This window comes from Opisthorchis viverrini (genome assembly GCF_000715545.1).
Source record: "Opisthorchis viverrini unplaced genomic scaffold opera_v5_81, whole genome shotgun sequence".
NCBI lineage: Eukaryota > Metazoa > Platyhelminthes > Trematoda > Opisthorchiida > Opisthorchiidae > Opisthorchis > Opisthorchis viverrini.
The window spans coordinates 1,201,045-1,217,191 of record NW_008751736.1 but is presented as its reverse complement, the minus strand read 5'-3'; the positions used below and the strand labels follow the sequence as shown (position 1 = coordinate 1,217,191).

Sequence of the window (16,147 nt, the reverse complement as noted above, 5' to 3'; positions counted from 1 at the left end):
CGGAGCTTGTAAACAATGTGCTTTAGACAGCTGCTTACATACACTCTCAATTTTTAGACTCAAAACTAGGATTTAGCATGCGGCATCGTGCGTCCATCGTGCTACGACAGAGCTCCAACAGGATGTGAGATCAAAAGTCCGGCTTAACCGGTGGTCGTATTGTTTGCTGTTTTGTGACAAACAACCAGATTTAGCATAGCAGGCGGAAAACCATACGTATAACTGGTCGCCTCCAATTGTTCGCTATCGTACCCGGTTCCCGGACAAACAATGGAACATTATGCATTCGCTATCTGACTTGTACACGAACGAATCAAACAGCAACCTCAGTCACCATTCCGTTCCTAGGATTGTCGCCAGCAAAGCTGTGCCGAGATAGAACGAGCCTGAAATGTAAACGAAGATAACAACCCGCCGTAGTGCTAATGAAGATAATGTTAGTTTATTTGCCGACCAATCTCAGTGTTTTTCTATTCTGGAAATGGAGAATGCCGGTTGGCCAACCGACAGTTTTTCCGGCGTTTCTCTAGCCAAATGCACAAAACGGTTTGGTGTACGACGAGCTGAGTAATTAACCTTATTTCTATTGCTCGTAAAGTTTGTGTCGTGTGCCACTCGATGGTTTGCTTCTGAATTAGAGCAACATTAATCCAAATTTAAAACACCACCAATCAAGGAAGATTGTTTAACTGGATTCAAGCAGGTGGGATCCCAAGGCCATAACTTTAAGTTCTTTCCTGATTGTGGAGCAGTTGGATGGAGGAAAACCTGATCCTCGAAAAGCTGCCTTGTGTATTCGTCATCAGCTCCGTAACCACCAGCACTGATCCCTGAAAACTTCTTCATTTGAAGTTGAAGTTTGGGATTTACAGCTAGTATACTGCATATACTACGTAGGAAAAATGAGAAGGAAAACGAGAGTCTGAGCGAAACTAACCGGGTCGAATTCGTGAGCGTTGCGGGTATCTAAACACAACGCCCTGAGGTTACTTTCAATACAAGCGCACGGAACTAGTCAATGCACAGTGATTTCAAGCAATTTGGGCAACGCGTTTCCTGGACCGACACCACGCGTTTTCACCTTTATTAAAAGGTCTAAAGTCATCGGCGAATCTTTTCTGATTTGGAAGCAGGCAACGTAAATTAGCAGCTGTTTGACTACTATGGTAAAATCAGTCCCTACTGTGTTACCCTCAGTGTTGCCTAAAATTCCAGCATACTATACTTTACTGGCCGAAAAATTCATAAAGAAATTCGGACTGGGGGTAGCCGAAGATTGAGCAGAGTCTCCACTGTTTCATTACAAAAAAATAAAGCGTTCGCCTTCATGTGAGAAAAGTAGCTCACCAAGACGACAACGTAAAAATGGTTGCGTTCTTATGCATTACGGTGGAGGAGATGCAAGAGGTTTTCCGTTTCATACGCGCTCGTTATCCGTCAGCAAAAACGCCCCAAGCATACAAACGCTGCCCGGATCATCATCATCATCGCCAGCTGTAATAACCGCGTACTCGTTGTACAGTGGTTGTAGCTGCCGCAGTTTCGTCCACCGATGATTTGGGAAGGGGAAGGGTTAGGTAGCTGCGCAAACTCAGCTGCGCTGGTCATTACCGTCTTCCTGGATGCGGACCCTGAGACAGGCCACATCAAGGGCTAGATACATTGTCAGATATGGCCCACTCGCGCACTCAATGGCGCTCGTGCATTCAAGCTATTGCCTTCAATGCGTAGCTCCTTTTCCAACCCACCTTCACTTGACAGCCCACTGACAGTGCTGGATTTATGCACCAATTTATCAGCTCCCGCCTACAATACGCCGCCCGGATAAACCATCATATAATTGTAAGTTGAGTGTAAAAATGACACGTACAACTATGAAGCACATAGTCTGTCCAATGACTAATTACACAATTATGGTCGCATTGCTCTCCCAGGTCTGCTAAGCAATCATCATCATCTTCATCATCATCTTCATCGATAGCATGACATCAGTGTTCAACACCGATGTTTCACTGCCGTACAACTATGATTTATTTGAAAGCGTTATTTTAGAGAAAAGAGCAAAGTGGACGGGGAAGGGACTTAGTGCTAGCTTACCACAGGCATTCCGAGGTGCCTACACCTCCAGACATTCACTCAAACAATCTGGACGGAAACTGACAACAAGAACGCCACTGACACCGGTTGGCAGCCATACCTTGTAGTGTCTCCAACCAGGCAAGTGTTATCTGGTAGCCACGATTTGTTACTACGCTAAAAGCAGGACTTGATAGCTAGGAAACCAAATATTTGGGTGATCCGCAGTAATAATGGGAGTCCTTTGGTGGATTGGGATCCCTAGGACCAGGGAATCGTCTTTGGAACAACCAGTTTGGTTTAGTACGGCAAACTTCACCAGACAGAACCTCTCCAAAAGCTAAGACGTCCCCCATGAAGCGGAAATGCCGGAGAATCGACTTTCCCATGAAGTTTACTCACTAAGTATCAGGTGAACAGGAATTGGATGGAGCAACAAGACGAACCACAGGTAGGTAAAGATAGGTGCGTTTTCATAAGCTCCAAATTCTTCTTCTGTATTCCTGACTGCCAGCTTTCACTGCGCATTCACTAGGACAAGAGAGCATCCACGGAACTATGGGCCAAATGTGCTGATGGCCCGGAGATGGAAGTGTATTTCCAGCTAAGGGTGTGTGTGGACGACGTGTCCCATACAACATCCTAAACTCAACAAAATCGGGTAATTCTCGCTCACTAGTGTGGGAGAATATAAGTCTCAACCCGAGACAAGCGCTTCCTGCAGAGTTTTATCACTGATAACAAGTTATTGACCAATCATGCGAGTGGTGTGGACGGGAATAAAATCGATGATACGTCAAGACAGTGAAATATATGCCTAGACATCAATCACAACGGCAGGATACTTTAATGAGCGTGGAAGTAGAATGAGTGGTTCTGGACTGTTTTCCTAATTGGTCAAATGACCTCGGCCTGCTCAAGAAAAAATTATGCGATAAGAGCGGAGTTCCCCATGGGATCAAGAACGAAACACTCCTTGGAAGAAACAATAAAAACGACGACAAATTATCTGCACAACCCTTTCCGGCCACCAAAACGTGGAAGGACGGTCAAAACAAGTGACGAAGCTAGAAGAGCGTGTAATGATGAGCGAAGTTGCATGTTTCACTTCACAACTATTGAGGATGCAATGATCAGCTTGTCTGCTCAGGAAACCCGGCCCACAGAAAGTTCGGACCATGTCAACAGAGTGATCATCGACAGCACATCGGTGCTCAAAACCGACGATTTACTGGATTGTTTGAGTCCGGTATCATCACATCGTGGAATTTATTTTTAAGTCTGCTTGTAAAAAACCGCGAGAATGCATTAATTTGTGCTACGAACAGATCCGATGCCTCAGACTGTGACAGAAACGGCTCTTTCCTTCAGCAAGTACCAGTCAATCAGTTGTAGGCTGCTGTTAGATCATTTGATTGGATTTATACAGATAGGATGAAATTCTATTAATCTTCTGAGAAGTTACCCTACTAAACCTCTAGCAAAGGCAGAACAGTAAAGAATGTCTCACAAAGCTTTTAGCTCTTGAACTTTGAAGCAAAGTTTGATAGCGGGGATCAGTAAGATCATTCGTCAAAGATAGCCTCATTCCTTTCAACTGAAATTGTGATGCGGTTAAGCCGAGTAAAGCAGCAAAAGCAGTGGATTATTCTAAGAAGACTTCAAAGGCGAAAAGAGTTAAGTGTGAGCTCACCGAAAATATTCGGTTAAGCGGCAGTGAAGTACACCCCCGAATGGTATTCCTGCTAACCATTATTGTAGATATTCCAAAATGCAGTAAAATAATGCAAGTACTGCGATCTTAGCGTTTTTGCCACCATGCAGCTCGACTCTCCGAAGAAGACCCTTCGTCATGCTGGAGAACGATCCAAAAGTGACTCGAACGCATACGCCTTCCATGGCTTCTAGAAACTGTGCGAATTGAGCTGGTTTATTCTACCCCGGGGATTGTGGTAAATAGGAAAGCAAGTTTCATCCTAAGTCAAGCTCATGCCGGGATGCAGCAGCAAGCGGATAGAAAAGTTACTGTTCAACCGGAGAGGAAGTTTCCGTATTTCTTCACCATGCTTGGGGAAATAGGTTGACGGCTGGTGTTAGTAAGCTGGATAGATATTTTGACGCATAAACTAAAAAGAAGATATCTTTGTAATGTACTACTCATAAGGTTGCTGAAAATCCATCGACAGCCCACGACCGGTTTCGCCCTTCTTGGGGCGAGGTGATTAGGTTGGTAACTACTTCATTGGGCAAACAGAGCGTATTACTCGAATATCGTAGCGACTGAAACATGAGGCGGCCTGGTGCAGCACATTCAGTTGCCTGAGAACATCATAAACGAGAGATTCATCTGGGTTCCAGGTGAGCCTCTCGAAAGAACCAAATTAGTTTGCAAATGAGTGTACATTCACTAAAAAGAAGATACTTTCAAATCTATTCGGATAAGACGGCGAAGTAAACTAATGGAAAACCAGCAGGACAAAACTAAGGGAAAGCCGTAGCTTGAAACCAGTAGTTTAAAACCGTGATGGTGACGATGGGGAATTCACTTTTGCTCCGAAAACCCCGAGCTTTCTATTGGATACTATCAACGGAAACGGCCCTTATATAGTCACGAGGAGAAAATTGAGCACAAACGAATGATGCGGAATCAGCTTTTATTTTGATACAGCCACTTTTTGTCGGTTGTGGCATATCCCCGGAAATATAGGAGCTGCAAAGAGGGAAATGTCGTCAAAACTACTCGAAATTTCGACCAGCCTCTGTTATATCAGTTGCAACCCTCAAAGATACAGTTGAACCCGAATGGCCGGTGAGAACATTGGGACCATAATGAGTTGAGATAGCAACGTTAGCTCACCTTGTTTCATGACCAGTTTAGGGGCACCCGGTACGTAACTTATCCGTGACAAATGGCCGAAGATGACACCATGTCACCTCAACTAGATTTGTCCCAAGCGATAGGGAAGCTGGGCTGGCTCTCCACTTGTCGTACGATCAATGTTTGGTGCTCGATAGTAAAGCACACTATATTTGGTCACATAGCACTCAATGGAAGTGTCACGTGACCGAAAGAAGTCTATTTCAAGAGCAATCGCTCCAAATTTCACCAAAATCTCTCATGTTACAGACATAGCACACAACCTGCAGGTTATTAGGTGGAACGATACGGTTCAGTCCGCTATCAGTTGCATAGGCTATTAGAATTTAGCTCATAACTTAAAATTCTGTGACCTTTAAAAGTGCGTTGATCAACCAGCTATTCTGTTTCCAAGACTCACTTGGACTGACTTGGATAATTTGTAATCCAATAGCTGGTGTATATTAACAACAGCAGTGTTCAGCTTTACTTATTCCTACAACATCAGGAGTCGACTTAATGGTGTACATTTTATGGTTAATACTCATCACATCAGTAGGGGAAAAATCAATAAAGCGTAGCAAAAGTTAAACTTAGCTTCCTGGCTCCAACAGATGTGCCGCCTTTCTGGCTCGCCCTTGTCGAAAAATTAAACTAAAGGAGAGGAAAACACCGCGTGCCTGTCGAACAGAATCAGAGTAGGATATTGACAAAAGTTTTTGCGGTGCCCATATTCAAGTCCCGAATCCACTAAGACCGCTCGATACAAACGGGTTTTTACCTATTTTGACAAGTAAATCTAACTAAAACTAATTTGGACCATTTCAAAATGAGTTCAAATCTTTCTGTACAACCGGGATTTCACACCTGCACCATTTATCGAGGTAACCAGAAAGCGCAAGTAAGAACTGTCCAAATTCCTACTGAAAATGCTTACAAGAACAAATTTCAAAGGGAAACTAGGATGTCAGACTCACCGGTCCATGGGAGATATGTTGTCCACGTGCCCCATGGTTTCCTGGCGGGAGCTATTGAAACAAAAAGACAAAAGAAAGGAACTTGAAGGCAGTTTGAATAAAAATACAACTTTGATAGGTAGGCGTGAAAAAACAACCAAAGGCCTGCCTCACCAAACCAACTTTTCTTCAGTCATGGAGTGGATATATTATACAGTCGGTAAAGAATTTCTGCTCGCGCAGTGTGTATGTTGTCTGTGAAGCTTTGGACGATGACGCATTAAAGTTCTCATTTGCCTTGGCAGATGATTAGCCTGTTTAAAATTCTCGTTTAGGTGGTTTCTCGAGTGCTTTCATGTGATTGCGAGTCCGGCTCAGGATAATGTTTTATCTTAAGAGGAACAATCACAAGTGCATGGAGTTGTCGCGGCAGTTCCCAAATTTCAGCATGCGAGACAAGAATAATCTTGTTTGAACGGGAGAATGGGCGAGATAGGCGATTCACACTGGGTTTTATGATTACTGGGACCTTTCCCCCAGTCTACTTAACTGTGATCAAACAAGCCATGAAACCCACGAACTTGAAAGAATGACCGTATGAGGTCATTGTAGATACTCGAGATTTTTAAGTTTTGCCGGTAGCTTGTATCAGGAAGGTAAGATTCCTGAAAGTAACCCCAGAACGCCCGAAACCTACTGAGACCCTAAAACTCCACCAAAATCTCACTAGGAAATCCGGTAAGCATCCAAGCTCGTCAATCATTCAACCAATTTAGCAGAAGCCGATGAATGTTCAGGCATGTCACAGAAGCTCGGTATTTCATAGAAGCACCATTACTATTGATGCGTGTTCATTAAACGCCTGGGCCCCTTAAAAGCCCGGGGCCGTTGTAACATTTGCACTTGCACGCACTCACTCGCTTGTTCGGAATATAGCTGTTTTGTTCTCTTATGTGAGTCTTTTTTCCGGCACTAGGCACTGGAGCTGGTCAGCAGCAGATACAACAGATTGGCAAATCAGCAGATATAACAGCCTGCTTACCAGAACATCTGGGGGACCGGCGCAACCCTCTTCTGTGAAGAGGTCGTTGCTAGGAGACTTTCGAAACTTTCAGGAATGACTGACTCTACCAAAACTCCATGCTATAGTTGAATTTTCCGTATCCGCACTGAACTAGCCTATGCTGGGTAAGCTGTCAAACTTGTACGTGGAAATCGAAGGCGCAAATGCCAAAACAATGCACCTGGACAGTTTGACCTAAAACACATGTTTTAAATGCAATTTGTATGTGTATGTGGGCGCACGCACTCACACGTGCAAGTGGACGGGTTGCAATACCTTGACTTCAGAGACTACATGAAGTTGTCGGTTTTCATTTCTGATTGACCGTCGTGCACAGCGTTCATACCAGTGGAATGAAAGGCAGTGTAAAAGAACAGCTGAGATAAATCAGTGCCAGGTCATGTACGCGTGAGAAAGTAGCTTAGCGCTATTTCGACACAAAAAACAGGCGTCATCCTTGAAAGAACATCAATGGGCAAGCGGAGCTATGCAGACGGTTTATCGTGACGATAACACCCTCCGCAATGGTGATCGTGGTACCTTAGTTGTTCAAGACATCTTTTGCCTCATCAAATGAGGTAGATCATATCGTCCGTAGAGTACTGTACTATTCCAAAAGGAAGCTTGACACGCGTTTAAAAGATTGGAACACAGCGGTTTTGAAGAGACAAGGGTGTGTTGTAGAGAAGCTGATCCCTGAGTCACTATCCTGAGATAGTTTGTGTGTATAGAAGTAGGCAGTCTGAGTTCTGTGACTAGGTAGTCATAGTGGACCTGAATTCTAGTTTTTAGGCGAACAGTCATTTCTTACGTTGCAGTGGAATGAGGGACCACGGTAGCTTCGGTTGTTATGAGACGTCAGATGAGTTTGCAAATTGAAGAGACTTCTGTGGACAACACTCAAGATTCATTGAAGTTAACTTAAAGTATAGTGTTACTCTGGCTGTGAGCGACAAGTGCAAGAGATACACAATACAAATCAAAGGATCCGGGTAGGGTCCACCTGGATGGCTGAGTCACCGGAAGTCACGAGATTCCTGTCTGGAAAACCCGATAAAACTCAAGTACTCATTGCCCGCTTTCTTTATTGGGATCATCCGAAAAATGCTGCGTTTACCGTCAAAATGTAATACAAGGCTAACGCCCATCCATGTTGCCCAGACACTAGTCGATGGTGGAGTTTAACAACGGAGAGTTGTTCCATAAAGTGAGGCATCTAATTCGGTTGGTTGCATCCTAGGTTTGTTCGTCACCACCAATCTGTGAGGAAAAATTACATCTGGTAGATCAGGTGACTTAAATGAAAACTACTATATCTCCCCACATCACGACGAATGAACAAGTAGCTCAGAGAACGAATAATTTCACAAGATGAGTGAAACTCTATTCTGAGATTTTTTTTCACTCAGGGAATTAACCACTGAGTGATCGCTTGATATAGTTTTCACAACTAAAGGACGAGTGAGTCCATGTCTTATTCGAGTAAGATATGGCCACACAATTGTTCAGTTGCTCGAGGCTAAACGAATAAATGTTCAAACTGATAGCCAGAAGAGTGCTGGTTTGAAACTTCCCACTGAGGTTTTGTGAGACACGTGGCTCAATAAGGATGAAACAGCTACACAGCGTTTATCGGTTTATCGGTTATCAAAATTTGAAAACTACCGAATCTCTTCACACTAGGACCAATTCAGGTAACGAGGTGTTTCCGAAAAAAACTACAGGTAAAAACAGCATTGAAAATATCAAAATGGACCGTCCGTTAGATTGTAATAATCCATAAAAATTAATTATTCAATTGAATTTTCAGCTAAAAATCGCTCAAACTGTATTCTTGAGGTCTCAGGTGAGATATGTTTTCACAGTTTTGGTACTTGCGCTGATAACCATCAGAATCATATGGTAAATTGAGGACGAGTATCATACACCGGTATAAACCAGGTTTTCAGTAGGTGATACCATGAAAGGTTAGTTGTGTCAATTAAGGTGATTGGAAGACATCTCCTATAACGTCCAAACCACAACCTTTTACGGTATCTCGAATGTCGTGCCAAGTGAAACATTAGACAGCTTAGTAAAACAGAAGCGGACGATCGCAAAGGAAAGATTCAGCTGGAGTCAGTTGAGTCTCCTATCGACACTAAATTCGTGTGGAAATGAGACTACTTTTCAAAATCTGTCCAGTCGGGCTCCATGTAGGACATAAGGTTGACAGAAACTGGGGCACTGTGCCTATCCGATGAGCCCAACGCAGGGCGAAACCAATCGTGGGCTGTCGAAGGGTTTTCAGCAACTTTATGAGTAGTGTATTGCGTCCGGACAACTCTTGTTTTTGTTTTTGTGTCTGATCAATATAGCACTCACTGCTCACCACCGCAGTCTACTGAAGAAACACGTGGCTTTTATGCCAGTCACAAGCCGTTTATAGTTAGATCGAGGGGTTTCATCCACTGAGGAGTTTAACCGGAGTTTATCCGAGTAGTTCAAGAGTTGATTTGAGGGTATAAGCCATCCAGCGTATGTAGCTTGTACCATTCGACTGGTGGTGACACGATCTCATGACAGACATTCCTAATAAACTGCTTTGAAATCAAAAAATTGACCGGGAGACAGTGTATTTCTAATAACGAAAAGGTTGTTGAACACCTTGGTATACACTATAAAGCACAAGTTCTTCAAGGTGGATGGGTAGAGCAGCGAGCAAGATCTGAACAGATCATCGTAACATGAAGCCATAACCGTATTCGTTGTCAGTTGCGTTCGTACCGGAGAGAAGCTAAAATTTGAGCAGGGACCAATACTGTCCCCAGATTTGGAGGTTTTTCGTCCGAGGGCTTGCCAAGCTGGAGTGTGTCTTGGCGAACAGTGGCTAAAACGCTCGAAACAGCCAATATTGTGGAATAGCGTTCAAACTGCAGCGAACTGCATTTGAGCGCTTGGCGGTAGGCTGCAGATGACTTTGCGGAAGACTATGAACTTGTTGCTTTTCTAAGTGCCATCCATTATGGTGATGTCTTGTTTGGTCATCCTATGCTAACAAAACCATAAAACAAGCTGGATTGGCCCTTTTTCGGGAAGAATTTAGCGCTAACATCGTTTGTTCATTATGAAATCGCATGCCGAAACATTATGGCTGTCGTATTCCGACTGTGATGAATACGGTTCATCGTCGTAGGGAAATTGATGTTTTGTGAATGAAAGTTGACCCTCGTACGTTGATGACTTTCTAAATTAAGTCTTTCTATTGATGCATTTACGTGTACCCTAAAGCAACCTGTTGTTGGCCAACCAGCCACGTGGGACTTACGAGGTGCTGTGTAGTTCCTTGGCGGTGGACAACCAACTTCGTCACTACCCCCATCAAAGCATCCATCCGCTTGATCACAGCGCATTTGACCGTAGATGCAAACTGCCGTGTCGTTTCCACACCAAAATCCCGACCCAGCTTCGCATCGCTGAATTTCTGTAACGAAAAGAAAGTGGATGGTGACCATCAATGGGGTTTTGTGAAGCTTGTCTGTTCACACACCTGTACATTTAAAGTGATTTCAGTTTTTAGCGGGTCGTAAAAAACATGCTGGTTTTAGTATGTTGCTGGTGAGTTTGGCCATCCAACCGCGCTCTGATTCGACGCTTTTTATCACTGAATATCGTATTCATCCACATCTGACTCCACGAAATATGACCTTCCATTCATCTCACTGAATTTCATGCATGTTGGTCACATTCTTTTACCCCAAAAGCGGGACGTCTTGCGGTACAAATGATGATATCTCCTTGATTGGTGATCAAACATTTGCAATTAGATTGCCGAGATCATTGAACAGCTCAACAGCCCTCTAATCAAAACCGAGGTGATGGGAACCCGGTTGACTTAGTTGTTTAGTTTACCTAATCTGTGGGAACTCGCTTTCATGCTATGCACCCTGAACACCTGTTTCGATCACCAAGCCACGGAGTCAAACTGCACACTCAATACTGCAATAATGTCCAACAATCTTCTGGTTTTATTTAACCTGAACCTGGCATCACATTCCTGTCACTTCTGTCTCTCATACGGATACAGCTGCCTTCATTCGGGTACAGCAAAATAAATGCTGTACAATAGTTTCTCCGTTTTGCGGTCTTACTAAATTCGACGTCCACCTAAACGCCAAAGACTTATTGCCAACATCAGCTTCACTCCGTAGTTTGTCACTGGATCCCGCGGAACGAGTGCATTTTTTATGCATTACCTCGCCATGTTTAACCACCAACAGCGTTCCGTTATCTAGGACCAAAATTTAGAAAGAAGCTTTGTCCGGAAGATGTCCAAAAGCCTTGTCAGCTTTTCTACTCTAGACTGTTCGGTTAATTACTCGATCTACGCTAATGTGCACGTTGAATAAATGTCAGTATTCCGGGGAGGAAATTTTCTCCTTGTCATCGTCATCAACCAAGCAAAACAAAAACATTTCTCTCACCCAAAAATGACAGACATTTATTGGTTTGTGACCTCATTTCAGGCGAAATTACAAGAGCAGCATTTCAGAAATGCTTATCAGACATTTCCCTAAACCCTTGCAATAAATGGCAAGTTGCAAATTTCGAAAAAAAAACTAATAAATCTGACTGCGCAGTTTCATCACACGGTAACCAGGACGGCTGTAATAGTGGGATAACGAACACACTTTTATGTTCTAATCTTGCAAGCCTCAAAGCCTGAAAACCAAATTGAGAAAAAACAGGAGTGGATTTAAAAAAAACACTACAAACTCGGCTTCAGTTTCTAACGCAAGCATGTTACTCACGAAACTGAGCTTGAGCGGCAATAAACTACACGAATCATTCAGTTTGCATGGAGGCGAAGTACCATGCAAGTAAAATACCTCATCCGGTAAAGTTTGGGATAGAACACGGACAGCGTAGATACTGAGCACATCATCGTTCAAAATGAACCTAAATATCTGTCAAGTCAGGTACATCTTCAGAGCTAGACAGAGTAGACCAATAAACTTACTATCGACCAGGCCAAAATTCCCTTCGAAACGCATATATGCCGACATTTGTACATCCAGAACCGACGTGATCAGGTCAGTCGATCCGGTTTCGGTGCGCCATGAAAGGGAAATGATTCGATGTTTGGAGTCAAATATCTTCGGATATACTTCGTGACACGTAAGCTGGAGTTCCTGAAACAGCATAATTGAGACGAGACTGGGGATAATATGTCCACATGTAGATGCTTCCAGGAGCATCAAAGTTTTCTTCTTTACTGAAACAGAAATCCCTACAAGTGATAGTCCACAATGTAACTCATCGATTCAACCGAAACCAGAGGTGTCTCTCCTCTACACAAAGGTAGTTCACACGCCAACGGTAGATAAACAACCCATATTCTTTCCTGCTACCAGAAGCACAATAACGAGATGAAACACTTTTTATCTGCCAGAGAGCAGTTTGCAGCAATTCTAAGTTGTTTCGATGACAGGACCAGATTTTGCTACAAGACAACCTGGTTGAGAATCTACGACATGTGTTCCGACCTGTTAAGGGTAGTCTTTTTTACGAGAACGACAGTAACAATGTGCTTGTTAGCACAGTCCGGTTGGAAAAATGCGATTCACCGACGAAGGGAGAATGGGACTGCTATATCTATGGATAAGTCTACATTTTAAAAGGGACGATTGTTTGAACGTAGCAGCCAATCTAATGTAACCATATAACCTTATTTAACCTTATCTGACTTAATCTCTGGTGTCTGCGTCACCCCTTTGGTGCATGCGAATGGTTTTCATTCACTGACTGAAGTTTGAGTAGAGAACTTAGATTCAGGTCAGGTTGATTGCACGGCTGTAGGGGACACGTTCGAAGGAGGTATGAGTCACTTTGCCAGTAATAAATTCAGTATAAAGCTGACGCCGATTCTTAGTGGACATTGCTTTGGAGTGTTCATTTAGACTTCCACTGCGATATTCACACTGCAGCTCTCACGAGGCTCCTGTCTAGACATACGCTGGCAATTCAACCGATCAATAAGTCAATGAATTCAGCTATTAACCGTTGACAAATAAAAACATAGAAAGAGCGGCTTCCCAGATAAACGAGGAGAGTACACTTTTATCAGAAACGGTACAGCTGTAACACCCTTTCGGTACCCGAAGACTACCACGTCAGACAAGGGAGCACGAGGGCCGAGATACCACTAAGTTTCCCAAGCCAAGACAAGAGCAGTCCAGATGCAGAGGTTGAGATAGAACTACGAACTTTCTGGTCAGTAAGGCAGCGAGCGCCTTGACCACCTAAACACAGCTTAAGCTACTGGACCATAACCATCATTGCCTTCTGCAGAGCTTTTTCACTACTCGACTGAGATAATCCCGGTCAAGGAACTCAGAAAAGAGGGCTTCGGTCGATTAAGTGACTATCTGATGAAGAGCTCAATCGGTACAATTTAACCCAAAGTGGAGACCTCTGGATAACTAGAATACGTTGAAGGTCTTTGGTACATGAGTCGTGGAATTGATTGTCAAAAGTTGAGCCAAAAGTGCTCCATCTGGAGGATAGGATTTTTTCCATTCAAGATTAGATTCTGGGTATCAACAAGCTGTGTCTTGTGTGTATCTAGTAGGCCTATGCAGATCAAGATGTCATACGGAATACAATCACTAGATACCATTGCTTTTCAGCGAAAATTATTGTCATACCTGGTTAGCTTCTTTTCCTCCTTTGCTGGATATTCTGGGAGTGGCGCAGTTAGTGCATCTCTGCGAGAGCTATTCACTCTCGCTTACATCAAACGTCCTCGACAGTCACACTGTAATATTCACTAACTTGGCTTACCTTATATGTAAGGTTATCTTTTGGAGTAAATGACCTTACACGATTATTGCAGACTATGTTGTGAGAATGCAAACGAAGCATACAACGTTACTAGGTGTATCGTAGTACAGTTCTGTTTGCAGTTTAGTATTAGACAACTCTACGGTCTAACCTCCACAGTACAAGCAAACCGAAGGTTCCGTCACTTCGTTTTCACTTGTTTTGAGGTAAAGTTTGCTGCACACAGCCTTAGTTTGATGATAATTTTGTTCACAATGGCTACAAAAAATGTTGAATTAGCCACTATATTGGTAATTCTGGTATGAAGCTAGGGTGGTCACCAGTAGCTATTCGGAAATCATTGACCGATCATATTCATCAAAATATTTGATTCCCAAAGTCTCGATATTGAAATTCTTACTGTTGTTGGTGAAGATTTTGCGAGCTGAGGTCAAAATTAGCTGATCACGACTTCGGTCAAGATCTCCGGGAAACCGGCTAGGTTCTGGCTATTAGTCCACTACCTATGTTTGAATGGAAGCTTGCTTACTCGGTGCATAACGATCTGGAGTACCAACCATATTCATGAATTTAACGTAACGTAGATGCATCCACCTGAATCCGTAGGAGCTCGGCGGAAATTAAGAACGGCAGTTGTTCACTACTATCCTTCCTCGGAACAGTGGGTACAGTGAGGGCAGTCGCTGATCCTGGCCGGGTCACAAAACCATACTACTTGTGGGCAAATATTCAGTGTGATTTATGCTTCCACAATGATGGGAACTGGGTACATTTTTCAAAATCATTCCAGCCAGTAGGGCTTTGAATTTATCGTATTTTGATGCCCCCTTCTGCTATAATGTTCTTCATGTAAATCAATGTGAATGAATAGCATGCTACAAGAAAAATTATGTTCTCGTTTGATAGTCACCTAATTTAGGCTGCAACCTTCAGTTTACACTTCAAAATCCCATGTCTCGGAACACCGTGACAAAACGTTCTAGCCTTCAACTCCCTGTTTTCCTGAATTGCTTCCATATTGAAAAAAGTGCTTAAATCGATTTTAGTTGCTTCTGACCCTAGACATTAGCCATTTAGAATGTTTTACGATGGTAATTTCATACAAAATCTGCCACAATGAAGGGTTATCAAACGTTTAGTATAAAGTATCCAACTTTTGATCTAAAGATTGGCGGGTGCTACGCTCAAGATGAGTGGCTTTCAGTTGGCTGACCCAGGACAGACCGAATCGTATCTGGTAGCGTGATATTGCTGGCATTCATATGGTCCATTGCTGTGGGTGGGCTTAGTGTCAGGGTGCCAAAACCTAAAAAAGCAGTACCTCAGCCTAAGCCGTTGCCTGACCACATGTATACATGAAACTACCAGGGTGGTGCGAACGGTACAGAATACATTACCACGGTTCCAACCTTCAGATTGCAAGATCAAAAGCCTGTGTTAGTCTGAGCTCCATCCATTCGACAACCTGACATAAGACTCTGTGAATCTCAAACGGAAAACGTGCAGCACCACTCAGTGGACCATGGAGGAGCATAAACGTGCACATCACATTGAGGACCAGTGTGTTTTTGTCGCCACTTGATACTAATTGCATGTCTGTTCCATACTCACGGTAGAACATACCATCCGTGTAAGCTCTCAAAATCCACCTTAGTCCCCTCGCCAAACTTTATCGTGCATATCTACTACTCAGAAGTTTAGGTGCACTTTCCCTATAAATTAATTATGTAATCCAACTAACCGTGGCGCTCCTGTCAGTGTTTCGTAGTTGTGTGATGATATTAGATACAGTATGTGTATTGAGTTTGAACACTTCGCTGCCTGATCGTTATTTAATGTCTGGCTAGACAAGGAAAAACTCACCTCCGGTTGGAGCAGTTGCTGCGTCGTTTCCTCCGGAATGAATCCAATCGTGAGTACATCTCCACACGATGCAAAACGAATGTCTACCCGGAGTCGATGGTACCAGTAGGATGTATGGCCTTGCGGATAGGAATAATGCAGCAGTCGACCATTCGGATGGATACGGACCTAACGGAACAGATGAATGATTAAAATTTGATCAGGTGGCTGTCTGATGCAGCAGTAACAGAGATGATTTAAGTGGCGATGTTTACTTGTCTCAAAATCGCATTGTCCTTGAGCCTGAGCTCAAAAGTCAAGCAATTAAAGCGGACCCAAATCAAGATGCAAAGAAAACAGTAACTGGAGGTTGTTGGTAGTGTGAGCAGACTTGAAAACGTTGATGGAGATTATGACCCATGAGTGAACCAAGTGAAAAGCTGGGTGAACCTCAAAGATATTTTATCCTTATTCAGAATCATCAACAGTGCGCATCTCCCAATAAGGACGAATCCAGCCATACGGCGCTCC

The 16,147-nt window shown here is 43.4% G+C and overlaps 2 protein-coding genes across 2 annotated transcripts in view; one reads left to right on the top strand and one right to left on the bottom strand.

Annotated features, from left to right (window-relative positions):
* T265_13573 (hypothetical protein) overlaps positions 1-16,147 on the bottom strand; it is a gene marked incomplete at both ends in the record, with an annotated part of 53,364 nt that overhangs the window by 22,471 nt on the left and 14,746 nt on the right. The window contains 4 exons of the mRNA XM_009169532.1: positions 5,911-5,961; positions 10,260-10,415; positions 11,952-12,123; positions 15,638-15,805. Coding sequence (XP_009167796.1) covers positions 5,911-5,961; positions 10,260-10,415; positions 11,952-12,123; positions 15,638-15,805 — 547 coding nt within the window. The remainder of the gene's footprint in view (positions 1-5,910; positions 5,962-10,259; positions 10,416-11,951; positions 12,124-15,637; positions 15,806-16,147) is intronic.
* T265_04711 (hypothetical protein) lies at positions 2,504-6,665 on the top strand (the record flags this gene model as incomplete). The annotated part of the gene is made up of 3 exons (XM_009169515.1): positions 2,504-2,527; positions 4,241-4,302; positions 6,542-6,665. 3 exons carry the CDS (start codon positions 2,504-2,506, stop codon positions 6,663-6,665), a joined length of 210 nt encoding a protein of 69 aa, XP_009167779.1.